Genomic DNA, 26,667 nt, shown 5'->3' with positions numbered 1-26,667 from the left:
GGCTGTTTGGAGACTTTCCCTTCATGACATCACAAATGGCAGTAACTCCTCCCCCAGGTGGGTGACACTTCCACAGCTAAGTGTTTGTTCTGCACTCTGAGTCTGCCTTCTCACTGTAAATAATAGGACATGGTGCAAAAAAGCCGAAGCTACCCAAGCCTGTTCTGAGCAGGGCTGACATAGAGGGGTTTATCAATCAAATGCAGGATCAGAGTGTATTTACAACAAGAAACTTCACAGACATGTTTTAGGAGCTCCAAGACTTATTTTAACTTTTGGAAAATGAGTATAATATGTGACCCTGAAGTCTTGGCGCCAAAACAGCTGCCACCTTTTGTTTGTATTTTTTTTGTAAAATGAAGGAGATTGTGGCTGGATGACATAAGCGGTCCCTATGTGATGCAAGGGATTAGTGTGATTGAATTTTAACTCAGGTTTAAATAACATGCAGAGATTAAAATCCTGGGTTGAACACACTGGGATGTTATATGAGGAAAGTTTCAGGCCTAAAATAAAATGCTCAGTTATGTCTGAAGTAAGCTTTGGGACATTCACTTCTTGACAGCAGCCAAACAGTTTTCTAGAGATATTAAGTTGCTGTAGACGGTCGAGTTAACATAGACAACTGATCAGTGTAAAAGGACAACTGAAGACTAACTCAAGAATAAAGAAACTTTTCATAAATACTAGTTGCATGAAAATGCAGAAGAGACAGATTATTTTATTTATTTTGCTCTATTTTTGATTATATTGTTGATATTATCTATCTTCTTAATTCTTTATTTCAACTTCTTCTCCAAATGATAAACGATACCTTTCCTCAGGGATTAAGACTTGCTGTTCAAAATTCCATGTTATAGTGGTAATTTGTACTTTTTACTCCACTGTTGACGATTCGGGAGCACAGATGGACTAAATACAAAACCAAATTGCCCTCCTTTCTTTGAATGATCAGAAATTTGGTGGAAATACCTGTGAAGTCGTCACGGAAGAATCTGACGTTTCTGTAAAACAATAACGAGCCATTTCATTACAATTCTAAAACTTACTATGATCCACTGTTTTATAGATATGCATAGAAACAAAAAGTACTAATTACCTCTGGGGTGACAGCAGATTTTTCTCCAAATATTGAACAGTCTCACAGCGAGAGAAAAACTAAGGATGGTGGTGAATGTCAAAGCTCCACTCAAGAAATACACCAAGACATGGGAGTACTTCTCTTCTGCAAACAGACAAAAAACAGAGGTCATTGCTGAGCAGCTTCTTTTTTTAAAAAAAAAAAGTTTTTACTTGATTAGATGTAATTATAGCTATCAGAAAGCAATAGTTTCTGAAGGAGTTACTTACTTTCAACATTCAGCTTGGTCCCTTTTCCAAACAGAATGCGTCCACATGAGGCGACAGCGCAGTAGTAAGTCCCAGCATGAGAGCGACTGACGCTCTTCAATGGCAAGTCGTAGACACAGGTGTTTGTTTCTGTGTTGGAGCTCCTCACACACTGATCATTCCTGCCTCCATGGGTGTAAATGAGTCCTGGATGAGATTCTTCAGAGTTTCTGAACCAGTAAACACTGTGTTCTCCATCACAGGTCCCAGTGAGGACTGTACAGTTCAGAGTCACAGAGCCTCCTGTCTGGATGGTGTCAGATTCTGACTGATGGACCACAGCTGGGATGTTCAAACCTGAACTTTGAACACTGACGAAAGTACCCTTCACAAATTCAAAAGTTATTGAAAAGCTAACGGCACAGTAGTAAGTAGCTGCATCTGAAATTTGTAAATGTGTGATGTTCAGAGAAACTCCACCATTTACAGCTTCCAGTGTAAAGCGTAGATTGTTCTTCCACTCATGATTAAATGCTGTCTTTATATTGGTCCCAAAGAAGGTTGACATCAGCCTTGGTTTTTGTCCGAGAGGTTGCTTATACCAGAAAAAACGTTGTACCGTTTTGTCTTCATGGAGACATTTCAAAGTGATGTTGTCTCCGACATGAGCTGATATAAATTCTCTCTCTTGATGAATAGTTGAGGATTGATCGGTCATCTGAGCTGAAGTGAGAAGACAGAAAAAATAAATGTTAAATAGATTGTTAAGGTCTAATGTACTTTTGTACTATCAGAGGAACACATTTAAAGGCAGGTAGAATGACCTGAACCTAAAAGAAAAGAAAACTCAACTCACCACTTTTGTCCAAGAGGAGTAATGTAAAATAGAAAAGTAACTTTGGAGATGTCATCCTGAGGAAATTGCAGTGCTGAATGAGAAGAATCTTGTTCCGTTCTCGTCACCTCATAGAGTAGACTGCCTTTGATTGGTCAACCTGTAGTGACACTTCATGTCCTATTATGGAAACAAGCCACGACATTCACCGCCAGCAACAGCCACATCAAACTCATCTCAGTTGAAAACAGTTTGGTGTTCTTTTTAAACACCTGCAGACCTAATTCTGTCTCCATTCTTTCTGTTGACATCTGATGTATTTAAACTTTGTGATGATGTCGGCTCCAATTATAACTTTCAAGATAATTTGTTTTATTCTGCTGTGCTTTGTGTCATTATATCTCAGTGATGCAAGTGTCACTAGACAGAGTAGGAGACATCTCTCACTGAGAAATGGACTCCTACATGGCACAAGTCTGGGTTTCAAATTGAGGAGCGCAACAAGAGTTCCTTGTTTATGCCGATGTGTGAATTTAGCAGAATAATGCCATTCACAATGGGTAAAGTTTCCTTTAAAATAAATTCTGCTCACTTCATACAATGTGTTTTCTAGTGTTGCATTGATTCAGTGGAATAGTAACCCAGTAGAAAATTGCTCTCTGTTGTGTCATTTCAGTCAACGATATTGTTTATTTGCTTCGTAATCTGTCAATCAGGGTCGTATCCTTCAGGTTTTGCTCCCAATGGCTTGGTTGATGAATGCTTACTACTGATTGGCCATGGGAGGTTATGTTCAACCCCTTACCGGGAGAAGTCAGAGAGTGCAGGGCAAATTTCTTTCAGGTATGGCTGAAGTAGAAAAAACAACAACCTGTAGTAGCGCTATGAATACAGGAGATCGCAGTAATGCAACTCTTTGGATGCCAACCGCCTTTAAACACACAGTATATAAGATCTGCTTCGAGGAGGCTTTCAATCAAAACATAACAAAAGATGATGTTGAGGCAGGCAGGGAATCGTGGGAGTGATTCTTTCAGCAACTGCCCCCAAACCCCTATTTGAAAATCTAGCCTTTAATTGACAACAAGTTCTGAACAGGCCTGTAGTTTAACAATACCTAAAATGTATTAGGAATTTAGCAGCAGTGCTAACATTTAGCCTCATATATTGTCCATGAAGGGATAAACTTTGGGGCTGTTTCTTTTGTGATAACCTATGTGAAGAGCTTTAAAATAATTATGCAGTTTCACAACAGACGATGTAACAACAGCTAACATGTAAGCCAGCAGAATTGCTCATGTTTAGTCTGAACAATATTCTGTGTTTACTTGATGCTAAATCCGGACCTACAAGTGTATGGCCTGGAGGCAGGGCACTGAGCCAGGACAGTCCAGACATGGAGAGTAGATTAGGGGGGCGGCCATGAAGAAGACCAAGAAGAGGCCAGTCCTTTTAGAAACAGGAGTGGGCAGAGTCAACAAGATCTCTGGCGCAGAAGTCAGAAAATGGCACTGGCTTTGTCAGCCCTGGGTCTTTTAGTGGAAAAGAAGAGGCGGAGGTTGCATTACTGCGATCTCCTGTATTCATAGCGCTACTACAGGTTGTTATTTTTTCTACTTCAGCCATACCTGAAAGAAATTTACCCTGCCAAGGTGCCAAGGTGACAAGAAACGAGAAACCGCACTAATGGGTGAAAGCATGGATACTTCAGCAACATGCTCAAGGGGCTTTCTCAAACCTGATTCAACAAGTTGAATTGACCAAAAAAAGGCAGACGGGGACTGACGGGTAGCGACACATGGTAAATACTAGGGCTGCTCACCAACTTTATATACAAGCGATAATAAAGATAAACAGCAGTAAAGGCATATACTGCTACAAGCATGTACTTTGAATGAAACATAAATGGCCACGGTGGTATATAAAGTAGCATCTAAATAAAGTTTATTCAGCAAAACAATGTTTTCATTACACAAAAAAACATGTCTGAAACTCAAACTTTGTCCGTCCAGAGTAGACGACAACAGGCCTCCAAAACTAGTTTTGCGAGCCCATACAGTCCCATTGTATGCCGAACAGAGCCTTCAGTCTCTGTTGCATCGCAGGTCACCCATGAGATGAACTCAAGACAAGACAGATCAATCATGTGTTTCAATGGATCAGATGAAGATATATATATATATATATATATATATATATATATATATATATATATATATATATATATATATATATATATATATATATATATATATATACAAACATTACTGACACAATCGCAAATATAATATATACAAACATTTCAGAAAATATATTTAACAAAATGTCCATCTCAGTGCAGGTCAAAATTAATATCATATAATTAACTTAAGACAATGATGCCTATGCATCCCATGTCATCAGCATCAGACTCTCCCATTTATGTGTTTTTTTTACCTTTCATTACCTTTCCTTTTTTTGTGATCATTTTATTAGATCAGGTCAGGAAATTGGGAAATTCTAAACAAATGCATTTGCTCTCCTTTGTTTTTTGTTTTTTTTCAAAGGTAGTAGTGCCCAGACAAGCTTATTGTTTTTAGTGTTAGGATATAACACAGCGCTGGTTTACAGTCTGTGTGCAGAAGCTCACAGAATACAGCAAGCGTTGGGGTGACATTTCTATCGTTAAGTGCTGATTGATGATAAATGCAGACACTAAGAGTCTAAGGCATGTGACTCGAGTCCACATCTCTACTTAACACAAATGATACAACGATAATTAACACAAGTGTCTCTCTGTTTGAGCATTTTGTAATAAGGCCATTCATGTTTTCTCTCACTGAATTAAATTAAACTGCAGAACTCTGAAGTTACACCCTAATGAAACTAAGCTTGTAAAGGCAAGTCTCAATGGTATGGACAAAAAGTCAGCCATTGGAGCTATGTGGACAATATTTATTATATACTGTAAGTATCCATGGAAAAAGGAAAGTGTGAAAATAGAATTACTGCATCTCAAGTCAAGTGAAATTGAGTTAAATAGCACATTTCAGCAAGAAGGCAAAAAATAACATGTGTTTCACACGAGACATCAAAAGACTCGTGACTAAGCCATCAACCATCACAATAAAATTATACATGAAGATATGTTAAAAAAAATAAGATCCTAAAGAAATAAAGAAACTTGACATCCAGCAACAATAATAGAGTACAAAATAAATAAAGATCTTCATTTGAAAAGTAATGACGTGATCTGCGTGCCTTTCAATGCTTGTGCACTCTGAAGGAGCCTCATCACCGTCAGGATGATGAGGTCGTGATGAGGTCATGACGGACGGATGTCATCCTGACGGACACACCTACTTTATCTTGCCCAATCAAAATGGGTTCAATGTTTACCAATCCAATTCTCAAGTATTTAGGCTCACAGTCTGCGCTGTCTGTGTCGGGCACAGCCCTGAAGTTAGTTTAAGACATCGGCCACTCCCCTCTCCACTTCTCTCCTTTCCTTTTGTTTCCCCTTCTCTCTCTCTTAAAAACAAATAACAAACTTTTCAAAAGTTTCAGCAAAAAAAAGTTGGAGCCCGCTTCTCTCTTTAGAGCAGGGGTGTCCAAAGTGTGGCCCGGGGGCCATTTGTGGCCCTTGAGTGGATTGTTTGTGGCCCTTGACTTCGTTCGAAGAATCAGAAGATTTTGACCCCAGGCCTCATCAGATGGCATATTTCGTTCTTTTTCTTTTTCATGTTAGCGAGGGAGACCTATAAAAGCCTGACTATTCTTTCCAAAAAAATTAGAACTCAACAGTTTCCCCACTGCAATTAATTATTGTGTATTTACATTATTTTTTGAAGTGGTCAAAATACAAAAAGTTCCTTCCAATATTTAAAAAAAAACAAAAAAACAAAAAACCCTGTGGCCCGTGAGCGATTCTAACTTGACAATTTTGGCCCGCAAGAAAAAAAGTTTGGACACCACTGCTTTAGAGGCTTGTTAGATGCATATAAGGGGAAATCATTTTCAAGCTTTTGTCTTTATTGTGAATGTAGAAGTAGTAAGATAGCAGGTTTGATCAACAAATTGTTGAGATTCAGGTCATGAGGTTAAAAACTGAGATAGGAGCAACCTAGGACACCATCAAAACACAAAAGAAGAGATGCTAATAGAATGACCACCATGTCTTAAAGGCTCATTTATAGTATTGTTACCCATTACTTTTGTTACAGAGAAATGTTAAATATACATGTCTACTGTTTTATACCTGAGTACACACACTCATCCTCTGTGTTTCGTGGTCTTCTGGGTCGGTTGACCCTGTGTGCCCTTAAAGCTGCGTAATGGATGTTTTCCTCATTGTGGTCACCCTGTTAATAAGACATGAGTATTAGTAAATATCAGAAAATCACCATATACCATCTCAGAGTAAAGCTGAGTACTGAAAAAAGAACCGTATGAAAAACACTATTATTCATTTATTTTTCTTTTAAAAGAAGGGATGCATCCGACCAATAAATAGCTATCTGAATTTCTCTCAGAGTCTTTCGTACTAAATGCAGTGAGAGACTAAAGGTTAGTCATGGACATGTGCCAACATAACTATGAGTGGAGACAACATCACCCATGTGCCCATATGTGATTGAACATGTGCCCCAGTTCAGTGTGTATAACAAGCATACGTTGCGACGTGTAGAACGTTGGGATACATGGACTGGACAAAACACTGTCCATCATGGACGACACCCACCACCCTCTGCACAGCACCTTCACCAGACAGAGGAGCATGCTCAGTGTCAGACTGCTGTCACAGTCGTGCTCCACGGACAGGCTCAAGAACTCTTTTGTCCCCGTGGACATAATACTGTACAACACTTCACTGTGACAGCAGGGGAAAAGCACACAGGGACTCCTGGACTGATCTTTTTTTCCCTCACTTCTAATATGCACTTTTGTCCTGAGAGTCAGCGTCCAGTTGGACACTTTAATGTCGATCTGACAATCACTTTACTTCTACATCTTTAATGTTTGGACATTTTAATAACAGTAACTTTAATTTGCATCCTTAATGTCTGTATTCACTGTCTAATGTCTGTTTCCACACATTTTGCACCACCCCCACCCTCAAACAACACTAACCCTATACATGTTTAAAAAACACACTTTCAGACGGTCAACACTCGGATGCACAGGTCACATCACTGTTCCTTAGCTGTTTGGAGTTCTCTTTTTAAATTGCACATATCTTTCTTTTCCTGCAGAGTTCATTTACATTTCTTTTTCTAAGTATGTCTATTTTTAATAGCGCAGATTTGATTTTAAATGTTTTATTTTTATTCGTATAAAATAAATACGAACAAATCTTGTTTTGGGTTACTATATATGGGAGGTGGACAGCAGTTTATTGTAACTAATGTCTTGTGTCCTGCATGTCTTGTATATTGCCTGGATGCATTGAATTTCCCTCAGGATCAATAAAGTATCTATCTATCTATCTATCTATCTATCTATCTATCTATCTATCTATCTATCTATCTATCTATCTATCTATCTATCTATCTATCTATCTATCTATCTATCTATCTATCTATCTATCTATCTATCTATCTATCTATCTATCTATCTATCTATCTATCTATCTATCTATCTATCTATCTATCTATCTATCTATCTATCTATCTATCTATCTATCTATCTATCTATCTATCTATCTATCTATCTATGGCAACAGGGTCCAGACTTTTTTTCCCACCCAAAGATTGATTTCAGTTTTTTTGTATTTGTTTAAACAGTAAAGTGGGTTTAGCAGCACATCGGGACAGAGATTAGGGAATGACTTGAGGGGCTGCCTCATCGGAGGTTTAAAGCCTCTGTACATGTGACACAACCTCACAGCTCAGCCATCAGAGCTACAGCAACACTTCTTTACAGTTTTACTCCCTCATTAGATCATAACCATACATTTAAAAACAAAAAGTGGTCTACAGTTCAGAGAATACACTTTGTTAGCTGTGATTGTAGTTTGTTTCAAAGAATCTTTCATTAAGATTCAAGATTTTTATTTGTCACATGCTCATACAGATGTGTGGTGAAACGTAAGGACTGTTCTGCAGGCCATACAACTGGTGACCGGCAACGGTAGCAAGCATAACGCTTTGCAAATGGTTTGAGTGCTGAGGGCCCGTACTTCCTTACTTCAATATAACAGAAGGACGAGAGGTCAATTAGTAGGATTACAAACGCTGCATGGTGACAATTGATGGGAGAAAGAACTTCTCAGCTGCACGGAAACAAGTGGTGGACTTTGCCGTGCGCCTGGAAACCTTTTTTTTTTTTTTATCTCTGAGAGCTCACAAAACATCCCAGATTTAACTTGTTTTCAAACTGTCTAATTTGGTAGAAAAGTGAATTGAATCATAAAGTACCTGTTCATTTGTTGTGGAGGGAGCCGAAATTCTTGCACCAGATTCTAGATAATGATGAAAAAAATCCTTTACTATTAAACTGTATCATGTGATCAACACTGTTAAGAAAGGAAAGCGGTGAACGTACCTTTGCATTTGCAGTTCTTTCTCTTGTAGATTACATAGGTGAAGACCGCCAACAATACAAGCAAGGTGACGGTAAAAGTCAAAGCTCCACTCAAGATATACACCAGGTCAAGGGTGTTCTCATCTGTAGTGAGACATGAGTGTTTTAATGTGCAGACTTGTACTTTAACATAAAAAAGACAATCCCTGCTAAAATAATAACGCACCTCTGAACTTCAGCTGGGTCCCGTTTCCAAACAGAATGTGTCCACATGAAGCGACAGCGCAGTAGTACGTCCCAGTATGAGAAACATTCAGGTTCTTCATTGGTAAGTTGTAGGCACAGGTTTGTTGGTTGGGTTTCCTCGGACACAAATTATTGCTGCCTCCATGAGTGTAAATGAGTCCAAGGTGAGATTTTTCAGAGTCTCTGAACCAGTAAACACTGTGTTCTCCATCACAGGTCCCAGTGTGGACTGTACAGTTCAGAGTCACAGAGCCTCCTGGCTTGGTGATCGCAGATGCTGACTGATTGATCAACAGCTGAATGTTTAAACCTGAGCCTTTTACTCTTAGAGTAATGCTTTCCATGAATTCAAATACGGACGTTTGGCTACGTGCACAGTAGTAAGTAGCCGTGTCTGTGATGCGCACGTCTGTGATCTTTAGATGATTATGACCAACTTTATTATCCACTGTGAAGCGTGGATTATTCTCAAATTCACCGTAAAAACTTGCATTACTTTCATATTTGTAGAATGAAGAGAGGAGCTCAGGTTTCTGTCCCAGAGTTTGTTTGTACCAGTAAAACTTTGTTGCTATATCACCTTCATAGAAACAATGCAAAGTGACCTCCTCACCAACAGTCGCCGATATGAATCTACTCTCTTGGCGCCCATTTATGATCGATCTTGGATCCGACGTCTGACCTAAAAGTAAGTAATAGAAAACGCTGAAATCATTTCAGATTGAAAAAATGTTCTTAATCAGCACAAAAGTTGAAGTAAATGTCATGAAAAGTGACCAAATAGCCTGTAAGACAATTCTAAAACATAACTCACCCATCTCCCCCAAGCACAGACATAAAAGGAAGAACACAATCACAAGAGGTGTCATCGTGTTCAAATTACTGTGTCGACTGAAACACATCTTCGTGCTCTCTTCACTCTTAAGAGGGAGGACAACATTTGATTGGCCAGAGAGAAGTGACACAACACATTACTGCAGATGAAAAATGTTCTTCTTCTTTGAAATACCGCAGGAAAACAAAAACGATTTGGCCAAGGGTATTTCAATTTTTGCAATTTCAGGTGAACGAACAACATTGGTGTTTACTTATTTAGATAAGCTATTCTATAATTGCATCGTCACTACATTCCTTCGATGAGGATGAGACTTAATGAAATGAGTTTAATTTACTGAATAAGTTTGAGTAAAAAACACAAATATCTGTTTTCGTTTTGAAATAAAAAAAAAAGAGATTTTCAAAACCAAATTTAAACTGTAGTCAAGAGTGAAGATGTGAGGTTTCTTTTGTGTTATAGTGTTGCAATTCTTTCTTTTTTTTTTTTTTTGGTGTTAACGTGGTTTTCAGCTAAAGCAACATGACAGAAAACCACAAAGCTTTTTCCACCTAAAGAGGAAGAAAGTAAAGGCATAGCAAAGGTTAACTTACTTTTTTATAGACACCTTCGGTTAATGTGACCGCTGTTTACTTTGTTTTGCTTCGATATTTGAAGAAGTATTTTTAGCTGCAGATAACTTTAAGTGGTCTTTATCTGAAGAGATTGTGACAGAAAACCACAAAGTTTTTTCCACTGAAAGAGGCAGGAACTACAGACAAAGAAAAAAACTGTTGAAAAAACAGCAAAACTTGTTAAGCATTCACACTACCCCAAAACAGACGCAACTATCCGACAAATGAACCAAACAGCTGAGGTGTGACCACACTGTTAGAGTACGAACAACAGCAGGAAAGATTGAGCTATCTAACAAGGGACGCTCAAGCTCCCAACTTATGTTCAAGTGGTGCCTTTATCTGCAGTTCCCACTTCTAGTTTTGACTTGAATTGAGTCCAAAACTAACATAAGGCAGAGTGGCTCTGAATCTCTTTGATACACAACTTAAAGGGACAGAGATTTAACAAATTAATGCTGCTTTAAAACAATGAAAAACCCCAACTACTGACTGAGGTCCCGTCCTTCTCCAGTGCCTTCAATATTGTCTTGATTTGATCAGGAAGCTTTGATATAGAAGTTTCTGTAATTATTTAAGACTTTAAATTTGGTATATAAGTTATGATCTCAAAATGAATCGGTGTAGCCACAGCCACACGTGGTATAACAGAAGATTATACTTTTTTTTTTTTTTTAAATGCCATGGTTGTTGGGGAGGTACCTTCTGGTGGTGCAAAAAAAAAAAAAAAAATCATGATCAAACCAGTCATTAATCCAGGTGCCATCTTGTTTGTTCAGCCATGTAATGGAGCTCAGGGTAAGCTCAACCAGGAAGACTGCTTATATTCACATATTCATTCATCTCTTCATTCAATTTAACCACTCCCCCTCACACTTCCTGTCTCTCCCTGCTTTGGTGATCAGCTGATCATGGGCGTTCATTCTTTAAGTAATAAACCAATCATATTCTGCTATAATCCCCGACCCTCCCCCGTCCCAGTCACCCTAATTCTAGCTCAGCAGAGGTCAGATACATCAGAAACCAACTACTCATCACTTCCTTTTGTCTTCACCACCACCAGTTATAGACTCCATGAGAGGTCCTATCCTGCTATTGGCCTCCTTACCCCTCTGAGTGCATGAAGTCATTATGATTATTGCCTTTAGCCTCAGGCGTATTGGGTTTTCACAAAGAAGATAGTTAAGTGCTGGGTTGAATAATATAATTGTCCCTAAAGCTGACTATCAACAGATTGGATAATATTAACGCAACATATCACAAACGTGGTTCTGATCTAACAGACAACACTGAGACTCTGTGCAGGCTGAAAGATAGACAATTTAATGTTCAATGTGGAGCCATTATATACAGTACAACACTTTAGATATTTCTATACATGGTCTGGAGAATCACATCACCTTTACTCTTTAAATGTCAAACCTCTATTTGAGGAACAGTTCATTGTACGGTCTACTGAGGCCATTCATTATGCTTTTGTGATACCTCATATGACGTGTTTCTCTTCAAATATGGTCATAGCTTCTCAGAATAGATCGTAGTCTGCTAACAGCAAAGTCATCTCTACACAGTGTAACCAAACTGAACGTATTCACAGAAATTCGTACCATCATTAAGATATTTCATATTAATGCGAAGGTAAATGTGGAAGGAGTCTTTTCTTAGCATATATATATATATATATATATATATATATATATATATATATATATATATATATATATATATATATCCCCTGTGCAATGTGACCTTATCCACAGCACTCCAGCTTGTTTATTGAAATATTTCTGGGTCTTCACTGCCAAGGCCGATTTATCAGGATCTGATGTCCGTCAAGCCCAAGAAGATTACACAATCTGCTCCTTTTTTTTCTGAAATAATTTTAACTAATGTTACCGTCTATCACTCATCAGTTGAAGGTGTCTTTGTAAGTTTCTCCTGTGTTGTGATGTATGATATGATACACTTTAGAAGTAAAGAGTCCTATTAACAACTGACAGAGACCACACAATGCTTCAGCAAACATGTGTTAATGTCAAATGGAAATGTACTATATAAATACATATAGGTTCAGAACCAGTATCACTCACCGTGATTGATGGCCATCACCGTGTAAAAACAGATTTTTTTTTGGTACAAAATGAAGAATTCAGATTTCTTTATGAAATGGCTTTATTGCAAAAGTGAAAAAGGTACAAAGATTTCATTTTCATGATTTTTTTGTAATGGAAGGAAAACCCACATTAACTTCCTTTTACATCAAAATAATCGTTTGAGTTATTAAGCTCAACAGTATTTTCAATAAACCAATAGTTGTCAAGTTTAATGCACTGGAAACACAAAAAAATCTCAATTATTCATGATTCAAATTTTTAAAAAATGACTTCTCATGTCCGGGACATCTTTTTCTTCCTTTTCTTTTTAAATACCATCCAAAGGACAAAATAACCAGATCAATGACCGAGATGTGCAAAATGTTTCATTTGTCCTGGTAACAGTGACACTGAAATGACTAAAACCAGAGATCATGCTTCCCTAATAAGATAATGAATACAGTCAAAACTTTTTATTTCCACGTGGTTGTTAGTGATAAAATAAAATCACTGATTCGGGTATAATTGATCACTGCACTAACAGCATCATGTCAATTGTAGATGAGATTTGTTTCTAAAAATGTAAATGTAGCCATGAAATGCTTAATCCTAGAGCTTCACACTCGAGTACACGCAATCATCCTTTTCTTTGATTCTCTGTCTTCTCGATCGATCAGGCTGATGAACACTTACAGCAGCATAGAGGAGGTTGCCCTAGCAATACAGAAATGTACAAATTATATCACTATATAGTCCTTTGTAGAAATTATGAACATGTTCACAAGGTTGAAAAGAGATTACATTTACCTCGTCTCCAGTTGATGGAGCAGATAATCCTGACTGAGACTCTAGATGTGAAACACAAAATGTACCTTTACTGTAAAGCTAAAATCTGTAAATAAAATGGGTCAAAACTCTAAAAAAATGTAACACTTACCTCTACATACACAGATGTTTCCCTTGATTTTCTTGTATAATGAGAAAGCCAGGGCAACAACCAGGATGGTGGTGAATATCAAAGCTCCAATCAAGACGTACACTAAAGCGGGAGTGGTCACCTTATCTGTCGAGAGACGTCATTGGAAACAGATTTTAGGGTTTTCATCTCTAAGTTTGGGCAAGAGCTACAATTAACTACGACTCGAATGACTCAAGCTACCCACCTTCAAAGTCCAGCTGGGTCCCGTTTCCAAACAGAATGTGTCCACATGAAGCGACAGCACAGTAGTACGTCCCAACATGAGAAACATTCAGGTTCTTCATTGGTAAGTTGTAGACACAGGTGTGTGTTTTAGAGTTCTTCTCACACTGATCATTCCTGCCTCCATGGGTGTAAATGATTTCCTGATGAGATTCTTCAGAGGTTTTGAACCAGTAAACACTGTGTTCTCCATCACAGGTCCCAGTGTGGACTGTACAGTTCATAGTCACAGAGCCTCCTGGCTGGATGGTCTCAGATTCTGACTGATGGATTAAAGCTGGGACGTTCCAACCCGAGTCTTTTACACTGACTACAGCTCCCTCCAGAAAATTTAATACCAATTTAAAACTACTTGCGCAGTAGTAAGTAGCTGTGTCTGAAACTTTCAAATTCAAAATTGTTAAGTGATTTGTTTTATTTTGAGTCTGGAGTTTGAAGCGTGATTTGTCTGCAAATTCATCCTGGAAAGTTATTTTTGTATTGTACACGTAGAAGGTAGAAATAAGCCTCGGTGTCTGACCCAGACTTTGTTTATACCAGTAAAGCCATGCTGAATCTTCACCTTTATAAAAACATCGCAGAGTCACAGTGTCTCCAACTTTAGATGAGACAAAACGTTTTTCTTGATGAACAGAGACAGATGGTTCCTGATCAGGCAGCTGAGCTGAAGTCAATTAAAGAGAAAACAGATACAAAATCAGTGAAATTATGTCGAACAATGAGCCGAAGAATACTCTGAAATCTGAAAAACTGAAGTTTAAAAAGTGTAGTCTTTAAAACACAACTTACCCATTCCCCCCAAGAACAAATGGATCAGAAAACAGACAAACATTGTAGATGTTGACGTGTTGGAGTTCCTGTATTGAATGAAAAGACTCTCAATACCTTCTCCACTCTTGAATATCAAGCTTGCGTTTGATTGGTCAGCCTGATGTGACACAATACGTCCTCTTCAGGAAACAAAAGATCACATGTTCACTGACATCTGTCCTTTGTAGTTTGTTTGGGGAGAGTTATATGAAGAATATAACGGCTCTTGATATTGGTAGGATGTTTTATGGTTGTGTCGAGTACAGTTATGATTTACAGTCGTGTATAATCTTTTTCTAATATATGTGATGGACTGATTGTCATCAGGGTTCCGAACTTTGTCAAACAGTTTCAAGGTTAAGACAGCGTACAAAAGGTCAAGTAAACTGCAGAAGCTTCTCTTTTGCTTCTTTACAGGTTAAATCCACCAAATTAAAAAGCCTTCATCAAGAAGATGCTCTTCACTGGCATTAAGTTGGGCTCCATTTGTGAAGATATTGATGCAAACGTGTCAGGGATATTTTCTTGGTGGCTGAATGGCCTCATTGAAAGGTGTGATATGTAGAATGTGGTTTATAATGTTTACTTTGAAATATGTAGATTACTTGTCAGTTATCACAGCCAGAGAAATTCATAATTTTATAGTTTTAAAGGGACCTATCTCGTTTGCGGCTGCCATGATGAGCTGCCATGACAGACTTGTTGCTGTATAAGCTAGCGGTAGCTGTAACTGACAGCTGCCGTACTGATGCTATATGTGCTGCTGTGATAGAAACGTCATGTCATATACTCCGATACATCGTCGGCAAACATTCTCTTCCACAGGTCGGTTTCACTGGTTCGTATTGACGACAGTCAACGCAGAGTTCGTTTTCACCTGGGAAAAATATCTGATCACTCCCATGATTCCCTGCGATACTCAACGTCATCTTTTTTTGTTTTGATTGAGAGCCCCCTGACAGCGTATTTTTAATACTGTGTGTAAAGGTCATCTAACTTATTTTTTAAATGTTATTTATTTATTTTTTACCATATTGATACCCTCTCGGAAATTAGGTGTTTACACTCTAACATGCAACACACAGAGGCTCATGCACAAACCTGATCCCTATGGACATGCACTGACGGAGAGACGTCAGAGTGACGGAGCAGCCCCGGCAGACACTCTGGAGCTGGTGGGGGTGCAGGGTGCCTGGTCAAGTGGGGGCCCTAAGCAGGATTTTTTTTTTGGGGCCCCCCTTCCAATAACATAATAATAATAATAATAATAATAATAATAATAAATTACAATTACTAACGAATCAAATAAACAGCCTCTATCAAAAGTGGAACAATAAAAGCATAGATTGATAAGCTATAAACCTGAGCCAACATATGACCACCAACTGGTCAATTAAAAACTCCTTTTTTTCAATAAAGCTGAAAATATTCAGTTAACAAGACATTTAATAAATGGTCATCAGGGCCACTTGAAAATGTAATGTCCAGTGCACATCTCAACACAATTATTATCTGTTCTGTCTCATGATTAGCACAAGTAGACATGCTAGCAGTTCATGTTTATATGCCACAAAGTTATTTCTTTGTTATTTCAACAACATACCCACCTTCAAGCACGAGCGTCTTCCTGTTTGGACTTTTTCTTTCTATTGCTAGCTCCCGAATCGTATTCACGTTTGGAAGCCATCTCTCTCTCTCTCTACTCTCTACCTGCAAACAGCTGCCTACTGGCCCATCTGACAGCTGATTGGTCAGATGGTGATTCTTCGCACTTCATAGCGTCTCTTTTGTTTCTCTCTCTCTCCTGCCTCAGGCTGACTTGGTGGCGGTGCTCTACGCAGCAAAATGCATTTGCATCCTTTGCGCATTTGCAGAGCATGATGATACTTTATTGATCCCGAGGTAAATTCAATTTACTTGCGCAAAATGGGCCCCCAATGGATCACGGGGCCCTACACACAGCGCGTGTTCTGCGTGTAGGGAGGGGCGGGCCTGGGGGGAGGGGATGCGGTGCCTTGCTCAAGGGCTTAAGGGCACCTCTCCAGCAAACAACAAATTTCCGTATTTGGTCCACTAGAACCAGCGACCCTCCCAAGTCCCTACGGACTGAGCTACTGCCACCCCAAAGGTCTTGAGGAACACCAAGTTCAGAAGCTTGATGCTTTAAATATTATATGGAGTTTTTCTATTCTTCTGATTCAAAGCACTTGCACCAACACATTCACTCCCTGAATTATACTTCCTCAGATAAACTGTTGGCACTATACAAATAAAGACTGATACATTGACACCCATTCACACACTGATGGCAGAAGCTGCTATGTAAAGTGACCCTTGGTTTTAAATGAGCCATTCACACACACTCATGCCGCGGCCGAAGCAGCAGGATTAACTGAGGGTTAGTTTTGCCCAAGGACACATCGGACATGTGGCTGCAGGATCTATGTGTCCAACTTTCCTGTTCAGAGATGTCTGAGTCTACCAACGGCAAAGAGAAGGAAACAAACTTATTAATGTGATGGTTGCAGTCTGTTGATGAATAACAAGCACTTTTGCTGTTTCTCTTCATCCATCCAACTCTTTTCCATTCTACCAACCCCCCTTAGAAAACACACATCCTATAAATAATCAATTCAGCTCATCTTCAACTGACAGGCAATGAAAAACTTTTGTCATTACTGAAGACCAGAGCCAAAAATTCTCCTGATTGAGAGAATCACCTGGGAGCTGAAATGTCCTCGAATTATATAGAAACACATCACACCCACTGTCCTCCAATTTACTGACAAATAGAAACGATGTAACTACAGAGGCTCACTATCACCTCTGGCCACCAGATCAGATTCTGTTTAACCAATCACTTATCTGAGTGTAAAGCAAACCATCAGCCAATCACGACCAGCCTTCATTTCGTGTGAAAAAGTTGAGAGCGTCAGTCAGCACACAGTGCAGCCACGATGTCACTTCACCTTTTTCTGTTCCTTATCAGTAAAATCTGTGAGTATACAAGACTTGATTTCCTGAAACTATGTTGAAAAGTGAGATTGATGAGGTTTTATCATTCGTGGAAACACGTTTTAATATCTTTCCAGATCAGGTTGCAGCGGTTACCTCTGATGTAAAACAGGACAGCGGGTTGATCACGGTAACACTCGGACAGAAGGTGACTCTGCACTGCTCATTTGAGAACGATGCTGTGACTTACTTTACTTGGTACCAGCAGCGCTTGGGAGGCAAACCTTTCATCATATCAAAACTGATGACAGGCAGCAGAGAAGCTTCCATCTCCCCAGCGTACAAAGACAGGTATGAAGTTGTAGGACAAGGAGGCGTCAATAATCTTGTAATCAGAGACGTTCTCTTGTCAGATTCAGCATCATACTTCTGTGGGATTTTAGAATACGACACAGTTGAATTTGGGAAAGGAGTCTTTCTGCATGTCAAATCGTCATCAGCCAACACCCAAACTGTCGTTCATCAGTCAGCGTTAGGGCCGCTCTCGATGGGAGATTCTGTGAATTTGAGCTGCACAGTGCAGACTGAACCATGTGCCGATGATCAGAGCTTCTACTGGTTCAGACGTGGTGCAGCTCAGCCTGCAATCATGTATCACAATGCAGGGGAGTGTATTAAAGACTCAGGGTCTCACATGAGAAACTGCACTTTAAACCTCCCATTAAAGTCTGTGAGCTCCTCTGATGAAGGGATGTACTACTGTGCTCTGGCTTCATGCGGGGAGGTAGTCTTTGGAAACGGAACACGAGTATGGATTGGAGGTAAATTCTTTCAGTTTATAATGCAAGCTTTTGTTTTTCTTATTTCTGTTCAAATAAAATACAAATAGTGATGTGAGACTTCTTTTATCTTGACTGCAATTTAGGATATACTGCCAAAGTCCCCCCTCTCCTTGCATATTTCTTGAGTGTGGCTTTGGCACTTTTCATCATTGTTCTACTCGTCTTGGCATTTATCATGCAAAAGATCAAGAAGAAGTCATGCTCCATCTGCAAAGGTAAAACTTTTAGAATAAATGGGCCAAGAATTGTCTTGTGTTGGCCTTTCTCGATCCATTATGAACCTTGATTTACAGAAACTGTTTCTTATTTGCAGCGTCTGATGCGACGGGAGGTGAAATAAATGTAAGCTAGAAGCAAAATTCATGAAAACGAGCTACTTTTTGGGTTCACATCTTTTACATGGTCTGTTCCACTTTGTCATTACCAGAGCCATGATGCAGACCATCTCCACTATGCAGCTCTGAGTCTGAACAGAAGGATTAAGCGGCATTGCCAAGAGGAGAACGTGACGTCAGACTGTGTTTACTCTGGAGTGAGAAGGAAGTGAAGAAGGACTGTTTTTTATGTTTTTATTACTTTTAACTCATCTGTTCAGTCATTTCGCACAAGTAATTGTACAACAGAAAATTCCATTGATGAAAATAAACAATATTTAGTGCAATGTGGTTGTAGTGGTTTAATGGTGGATAAATGACAGTTGGGTCATCATGAATGCACACAGTACGAGACTGGATTGAAAAAAGGACAAAGCATGCTCATGAGAGCCCATGTAATCTATAAATATCCTGCTAAACCTCTTTCACACACACAGGGTGTTTCTTTCAATCTACAGCCAGCTCTCAACAGTTACATCTCACGCATGTGGTGAAGGTGGTGAAACCTTGAGTTTCCATTGGAGGAAGTTCGAGACCTTGCTCTCAGGCCTCAGCATTTAGCACCTCTGCAAAGCTGCCATCACAAAGCATAGTGGAAAAAAAAAAGCATCATGCACTGCACACCATCAGACCCAGCACTCAACTTTAAACAGGCAGCTTGTTTTTGTTGTTGTTGTTGTTGTCACTAATAAACTGCAAATCAATATCCAAACAAGAATAAAATAATCAAGTTCAGGGTGACATATATATCTCACAGAACCATTTATCTCCAGGCTTCTGTGAATATGGTCTAACACCTTTTCACTCAGCAGAGAGGAGAGTACTCTACAGCCAGTCTGTATTTCTATGGCTTTTCTATAATGCTGAGCTGTAAACTTTGCTCAAGCTGTGCTTTTGAGGGAAACTTATTTTCATGATTCATCCATGACATCTATTCGAATCAACTGGGAAGATGTTTGAGGTAAAAAAAAAAAAAAAGAGGTACATTTGTAAAGACTCGAGCTCATGGACAGTTACAATGTACTTGATACATCATAGACACAACAAGACATTTTCAGCTGGATCAGTTACGACCTAAATAACGAAAATATGATGAACACATGCTACCATTGAAATGTACATGGTAATAGTAAAGCTATAGTAGTAGAAAAGCATTGGCTTTTAATACAAACTGAGCTTGACATTTTGACATCTTTTTCTTTAATTTTCCTACTTATTGTATTTTAATTGTCTTTTTATAGTGTGACTTCTGCCTGTACAGCACTTTGGTCAACCAAGGTTGTTTTAAATGTGTTCTAGAAATATACTTTGATTGATTGTATATGGAAATGAGGTTGTATAATGCTTTTCTAGCTATCTCACTCAAAGCACTTTCACACCTCAGGTCCAACCAAGCCACAGCTGACCAATAGGAGCTCAGCACTCTTTCTGAAAACACCCCATGACAAACCTTCTACAGCACATCGTCTCAACCACATGGTGAAAAATCTATTTCTAAATTTGCTGGTTAAACAACACACCATATCTGGGTGCTAAGTGAGACGCAGCGCTTGAAGAGGTTGGACTAACTCTGATTATTCAGAGGTGCTTTAGGTGTAACATGCATCAAAGCAGTCAACATTGCTTTGGAGCAGTTTCCTCCTTGTCATATGATAGCAATGCGTCAACTGTGCACCTGACCACAACTTATTTTAAGACCAACATGCTCATTGTGGGCTTCTGTGCAGTTGTCTTCACAAGGTTTGGTACGGAAATGAAAGTAATACTATAGCAACAACACTTGCACTGCGATACTGTTTGTTGCCAAGTGTAAGAGAGGGCCAAAAATGCCTTGCATGGTATTAAACTTTGCTTCTTAGCTAAATAGTTTGTGTTTGATGAATAAACTAACCTTGTAAGTGTGCTACTGTAGGTCTTAAAGAAATGTTCTGACCAACCTGGGTACCAGGTTAGAGAAGAAATACTTTGTAAATACTAGCAGTTATGGGAGGAAGGGTAAGACTAACAAAAAGAATGGAGGGCATTTGTGCCTGTGCATATGTATCGAAAAGACACAAAGCAACAGAACACGCGGTGCGTTAATGCAAGGATAACTGCACTGCAGAGCATACAGCGCCCTGTTGCCCGTTGCGCATATGCATTAATGGAGAGATGTCAGAGTGCAGCGGCTGCCACCACTGGAGGCGCCCCCTGGTGGGGATTTGATGCATTGTTCAAGGGCACCTCGGCAGTGCTCGAAAAACCAGACCAACCTCAGTATTTTGGTCCGCATCGGAACTTGAACCGGCGACCCTCCGGTTCCCAACCCAAGAGCTACTGCCGCCCTTAATGCAAACGCTCTTGGGCAGTAATTTGAGCTTGATGATCAGTATTTTGGTCCACATCGGAACTTGAACCGGCGACCCTCTGGACCATTAAAATGATGAAACTGCCTCCTTTCTATGCAAAAAAGCACAATTGGGAAAAAAACAATATCGGGTAATAGATTGTGGACAGCAAAGGATGGAGCTATTTGTGGTTGCAATTCGTTCTTAGTGGGTGTAGCGCAGATTCACTAGTGTCTCCTCTTCATAGTAAATCAGATTTTACTAGATCGTCGTCTTGAGACATTCAAGAAGTTTCTTATAGACGTTTTAGTTTTTAACAGGGCTATAGGATAAAAGACTCCTTTATTCATCAACACAGATAATTCAAGTGTGCTCTTTCTAACTCAACACGAGAAATGTACTCAGTAAATCCATGCTATGTGCTTCACTGAGTGAGTCTAGTGTGGTAACTAGTCATGTGATCAATCCTGACGGGCCAATCAAACAAAGTCTCGTCTATAAAAAGGAGACAACATATAAAGTTCTTTCAAGAAACCACATCAACTTCAACAATGACACCCGCTAAGTTAGCTCTGTATGTGACGTGCGTGCTCATGGGGAGGATGGGTAAGTTAAATTGTTTTCAAGTGTTATATCATTGTCTTTGTCTTTGAAGGGTTCTACAATGTTTTTGTGTCTTCACATATGCTCTCAGGAAAGGTGCAAAGTTATTAATTTGCTTTGTCTCTGTTTTCTCCTCAGCAGACGTGTTAACCCTGGAGTCGTCCTCGTCTTCACGTTTCCTATCGGTCAGTGTCGGTGAACACGTGACTTTGGAGTGCTTCCATGAAGACAGTTTGGCGTTAATGTTTTTTTGGTATAAACAAAGTCTGGGGCAGAAACCAGAGCTGGTGTCTAAATTCTATAAGCATGACAAAAGTGGCTCCCTGATTGGTGCATTTAAGAATGATCAACGCATTGAACTGGAAATCAGCTCTGGGAAATATAACGTTAGGATCTCAGGTGTGCACATTTCAGACTCGGCTACTTACCACTGCATGAGTTGCTTTTCCTATGTGTATGAATTTATTAAGAGCATCACTGTCCACGTAAAGACTTCAGGTTTGAATGTCCGACCAGTCATCCATCAGTCAGCATCTGAGACCATCCAGCCTGGAGGCTCTGTGACTCTGAACTGTACAGTCCACTATGGGAGCTGTGAAGAAGAACACAGTGTTTACTGGTTTAAAAACTCTGAAAAAACAAATCCAGGACTCATTTTGACCCATGGAGGCAGAAACGAGCAGTGTGAGATGAACCCCGACGCAACAAACACCTGCGTTTACAACTTGCCAATGAAGAAGCTGAATCTTTCTCTTGCTGGGACATACTACTGCGCTGTTGCATCATGTGGACAAATCGTGTTTGGAAACGGGACCACGGTGGACATCGGTAAGGAACTTTCATACAAAGACTTGTTACGTTGTGTTATATATTTCATGAAAGAAAGTGAGAAATGTTTGAAATCTCCTGATGTTAATCTGCAGATGGCGAAGACAATCTCCTCTTGGTGTATGTAATGAGTTCAGCTTTGGCTCTTACTACCATCCTTGCTTTTTTACTGGCTTACAAAGCATTTACAACATACAAGGCGACCAGCCTCAGATGCACAGGTAGGTCACACTGACACTGTTTAAATCTGTTTCTGTGTTCAGGGACAAAACACTGAGACAAACCATTTTCTCAGCCAACATACGACTGACAAAAAACCCCCCCAAAAAAACAGATCGCTGTCCCAGTGTTTGATTTTAAACCATTTTGCATCAGTGGAAAATGTGAAATATAAAGGAAGAGAGTGTTTCAAACAAAACAACTGTAACGTTAAGCCATTTACAGAAACTTCATTTTGCTTTTAGTACGCCTTTTTTACGAGCTTAGCTGCCAGATGAATGCGGGAACGACTACGACTCACTACTCAGTCTTAACTTTTAAACAGATGGTATGGTTTAACGACAGTATCATGGTCCAGTCTTGTAAAGGTCGCATATAAACAGAAGAGTAAACAGAAACATATTTAATTTCCTGTGATAATGAGTACAGTTCAACGTTTTATTTTTGAGTAATCTGAAGAAATCTATTTTGTCATCTCTGGATATTAATGATGGTTTTTCAGTGATAACAACTTACCATGTTACATGTAAAGCACTCTGTTGACATTCAGTCAAAATGAAATGAAAATGATCAGTCCAACATAAGTGAGCAAGGCTGGTTTTAATAACTTTTCTTTCTTTTTTTTATTTTACATCCAGGCCCTGAAGCAAGAACCTCAGCTGAATCGGATCCCATAGAGGTGTGTGTTTTCTCTTTTTGGAAACCAGTATACCTCTGTGTAGGCCTGTTCTGCCATTTGACCAGCTCTTCATTTACATTCAGTACAACCTCTCTTAATTAATCTCTCAAGCTTAATCTCTAAACTTTACATATTTGGTTGTCATATAACCTATTAAACAATATAAAGCAGTGATACTATTTAATATTATTACCAGGGTGAACAGGAGAACCTCCATTATGCTGCCCTAAGGAGGATCAAGACCAACAGATCAACAAGACTGAGGGACGACATCTTAAATGAATGTGTTTATTCCAGTGTCAGGCAGTAAAACTATCGACTGTATAAAAGATGGACGTAGTCTCAGTGATGTCCCCCTTTGGTTTCTGAAGAATCGTCAAACAATGTCGTTCCCCAAATTAGAAATGCTGCCTGCATCTTTCTTTAAAGCAGTTTAGAAAGGAGCGAAGAGGTGGAACTGACGGGGGCCTCAACCCTCCTGCCAAATAAGTCCAGTGTGTCCACCTGTCCTGGATACTTTTTGATCCAGTAGATGTCGTCCTCGATCACCAGCATAAAAACAAAACAAACCGCTGTTTGGCGACACTTACCTCAAAGTGAAGCCTCCCTTCTCCTCTCGCTAAACACACCACCAACCCCACTCTCCTCGCCTTCACACGAAGAAGAACATAACTCAGCGCCATCATGCCCATTCAGTGCTCAAAATGTCCTTCGCTCGAGCTGCAGTTTCCTTCGATCTGCATTGTTTTGTTAGCAGGCTAATGTTAGCATGCTTCAGTTGGTCTGTAGCTTCACATTGTAAATTGATACAGAGTGATGTGATCTAAAAACTCTCGACATTCAGTTAAGCAATGAGTATGTTATTCTTCTCATCTCCTCGTCCTTGACTTAAACAGCATTTATACGCAAGGCCGTCCCGTCCATGTAAATGTGGTGTAAACACGGCTCAGACAACCACACAGCCAGTGTTCTGTCTCATCGTAGACAGTCAGGACTCAGAGAGGCATTTACACAGGATTTCTGTTGTATTTACAGTATGTGTAAAATGTCTTTAAAGGCTCCATATTCTTCTTTTTCTCTGGGTCTATATGCTCTTTAGTGTGTTTTCCAGGTGTCTTGTTCGTCTTTAAGCACATCTGTTTGCATTTACATCTATCTGGCTTTTAAACACAGCTTCAAGTCGATACTTGAGGAACTGCCGTTGGTAAGCGGAGGCAGATACTTCAGTAAAGACTGGGCTGTGTAAATGTGACAAAGTAAACTTGAGCTACAAGACTCACTCTGCACAGATCAAATAAAATGTTTTCTTCCTCTATAGTTAAGCCGTGCTTCATTCATGTGATCGAGGTGCTATATTTCCACTCTCACGACACACCCGTCTTCAACAATGCACAAACACGTGACCTTACAAACTGATGCCTGTGGTCTTTGTGGTCTCTGGTCGTTGAACAGGCAAATAAATAAGTAGAAAGATCAGAATGTGCTTCTAAATGCACAAACACCTCTGTCTTCTACCATCAAAATCTATCTATCCATCCATCCATCTATATACAATCAGTATGTCATTAAAACCACACTGTGTTTTATTCAGACATGACACCAGTGTGGTGGCGTGCTCAGAGACATCATGATGACAAGAGCTGCAGCATATCTGGTGATGTGAGGATTGTACAACACAAAGGACCGTTTTTTTTTTTTTTTTCTTTCTCGAGCTCCTATGTGGTCAGACGTCAAGTTAAGTTCTCAGTAAACTTTGGTCAAACACTTTCCACTCATCTGCTTGTGTGTTCTGTTCAATATTTGGACGTTTTTCCACACCCGGAGGCAGAAGTTGTTCACCTAAGTGTTCATCTATGTATTGATCTTGTCCTTTGTGAGTCAGCTCTATGAGCCGTTGTTGTGAAGTGCTGCCTTGTCGTAGTTTGTGCATTTCAGTCAGACAACTCACGTTTGTATCATTTAAAATATTCACTGCAGCAGAACATCATTTTTTTCAGAAACAAATCCTCAGTTTTGATTGAATGCAGATGCAGATAGTAGGCTCTGACGCTCTGACCCCCCCCCCCCCCCCCCCGCAGTCAGAGCCTATAGGTCACAGGTGTCAAACTCCAGTCCTGGAGGGCTGGCTTCCTCAGACTGTTAGACGTCTTCCTGCTCTAACACACCTGCTTTAAAACAATGTGTTGTCATCAAGCTCTGCAGAAGCCTGATAACGAGTCACTCATTGGATTCAGCTGCGTCCAAGCAGGGAGACGTCTAACAGTCTGAGGAGCCCGGGCCTCCAGGACTGGAGTTTGACACCCCTGCTATAGGTGGATGCCGGGGTGGTGGGTGGGGCTGAGCGAGAGTATAGACTGTACTGGTGTAGCTCACCAGTACTGTACTCCCTATGCTGCCTGTAAGCCACAGAGCCACATGGTGCTAGGTCCTCTTTTGTGAAAGACAACAGAATAAAGATAAATGCATAAGGGATATTTTCTGCACAGTGCTCAGCCACATGCACACCATGCAATGACTAATACTGTATCATTGTGTGCGGCGTGCGACCAATCAGGAAGCGGTGAACAAAAGGAAAATCCTGGTCAGTATCTCCTCCTCCATCTTTTTATGTCTTAGGACAGCTTTAAGTCAGCTGTATGAGCTGTGAACTCTGTTTTAAAGCTGTATTTTGTGTTTGTTTTTACCTATTTAAAGTCATTCACTTGTAAGTGCAGAGGACTAATGGGTCTGTGCTGAGTTTTTTTTTTTATGAACAGTCGAAACAAACAACAGCATCGAAGACAACAAAACCACATAGACATCCTGTCAGAGGGGGAGAGAAGGGGGCGTAAAAACCACATGGGCTGAACTTGACGAGAACAAGCTTGACCAGGGAGGAGCAAGTTTCTTTTTTTCTATTCGGCTGTAGAACTTGAAAACACATGTAGTGTCTTTTCCTGTAGACGTGCGTATCTATATTATAATCAATACTTGTATTGTGTAATCACAAGAAATCACTCAACAAACTGTCTGTCTTAATAAACATTACATTAAAGTGCAGAGTGTGTACGGTACATCAGACAGTTAGCATAAACTGAAGGCTTAGCCACGAAGGCTAAGAAATGCAATCTGCACCTACTGTATGTGCAGATCAAAAGCTGAGAGATGTGAGAACAAAATCACCAACAGAGATGAAAGCAGCTCGTCCTGCAGAGTCCCCAATTCTACCTCAATGACAACACACACTAAATAAAGTGTTGTGTTTTTTATTGGATTCAAGCTTCGGCTACTTCTCACCCTAGCCTCATTTCACACTACACACACCTTGTGTTGAAAATTAGGTTTTTTTCTGTGACAGTAGAAATGTTTTTTTTTTTTTTTTTCTACAGGACTTGTT

The 26,667-nt window shown here is 39.7% G+C and overlaps 2 protein-coding genes and 1 long non-coding RNA gene across 3 annotated transcripts in view; 1 reads left to right on the top strand and 2 right to left on the bottom strand.

The window, feature by feature from the left end:
* The window catches only part of LOC306841676 (uncharacterized protein), a gene marked incomplete at its 3' end in the record, with an annotated part of 37,928 nt that extends 23,420 nt beyond the window's left edge, over positions 1–14,508 (bottom strand). The window contains exons 1-2 of the mRNA XM_079371623.1: positions 14,444–14,508; positions 13,885–14,318 (exon numbers count right to left, since the gene is read on the bottom strand). Coding sequence (XP_079227749.1) covers positions 13,885–14,318; positions 14,444–14,486 — 477 coding nt within the window. The 5' untranslated portion in view covers positions 14,487–14,508. The remainder of the gene's footprint in view (positions 1–13,884; positions 14,319–14,443) is intronic.
* LOC306841589 (uncharacterized protein) lies at positions 6,244–9,775 on the bottom strand (the record flags this gene model as incomplete). The annotated part of the gene is made up of 7 exons (XM_079371532.1): positions 9,726–9,775; positions 9,525–9,593; positions 8,892–9,050; positions 8,687–8,809; positions 8,560–8,603; positions 6,402–6,504; positions 6,244–6,266 (listed from the first exon to the last, which is right to left on the bottom strand). The coding sequence occupies exons 1-7, from the start codon at positions 9,727–9,729 to the stop codon at positions 6,244–6,246; spliced, it is 525 nt and encodes a 174-aa protein (XP_079227658.1). The 5' UTR covers positions 9,730–9,775.
* Positions 14,509–18,370: 3,862 nt separating the features above from the next.
* Positions 18,371–18,922, top strand: LOC306841763. The gene is made up of 3 exons (XR_013781582.1): positions 18,371–18,476; positions 18,575–18,603; positions 18,689–18,922. It is a non-coding gene; the product is annotated as an uncharacterized lncRNA (long non-coding RNA).
* Positions 18,923–26,667: the final 7,745 nt, after the last annotated feature.

This window comes from Symphodus melops, assembly GCF_947650265.1.
Source record: "Symphodus melops genome assembly, chromosome: 20".
Lineage (NCBI taxonomy): Eukaryota > Metazoa > Chordata > Actinopteri > Labriformes > Labridae > Symphodus > Symphodus melops.
Note: the sequence above shows the minus strand (reverse complement) of the source record. Positions and strands in the feature narration are given on the sequence as shown.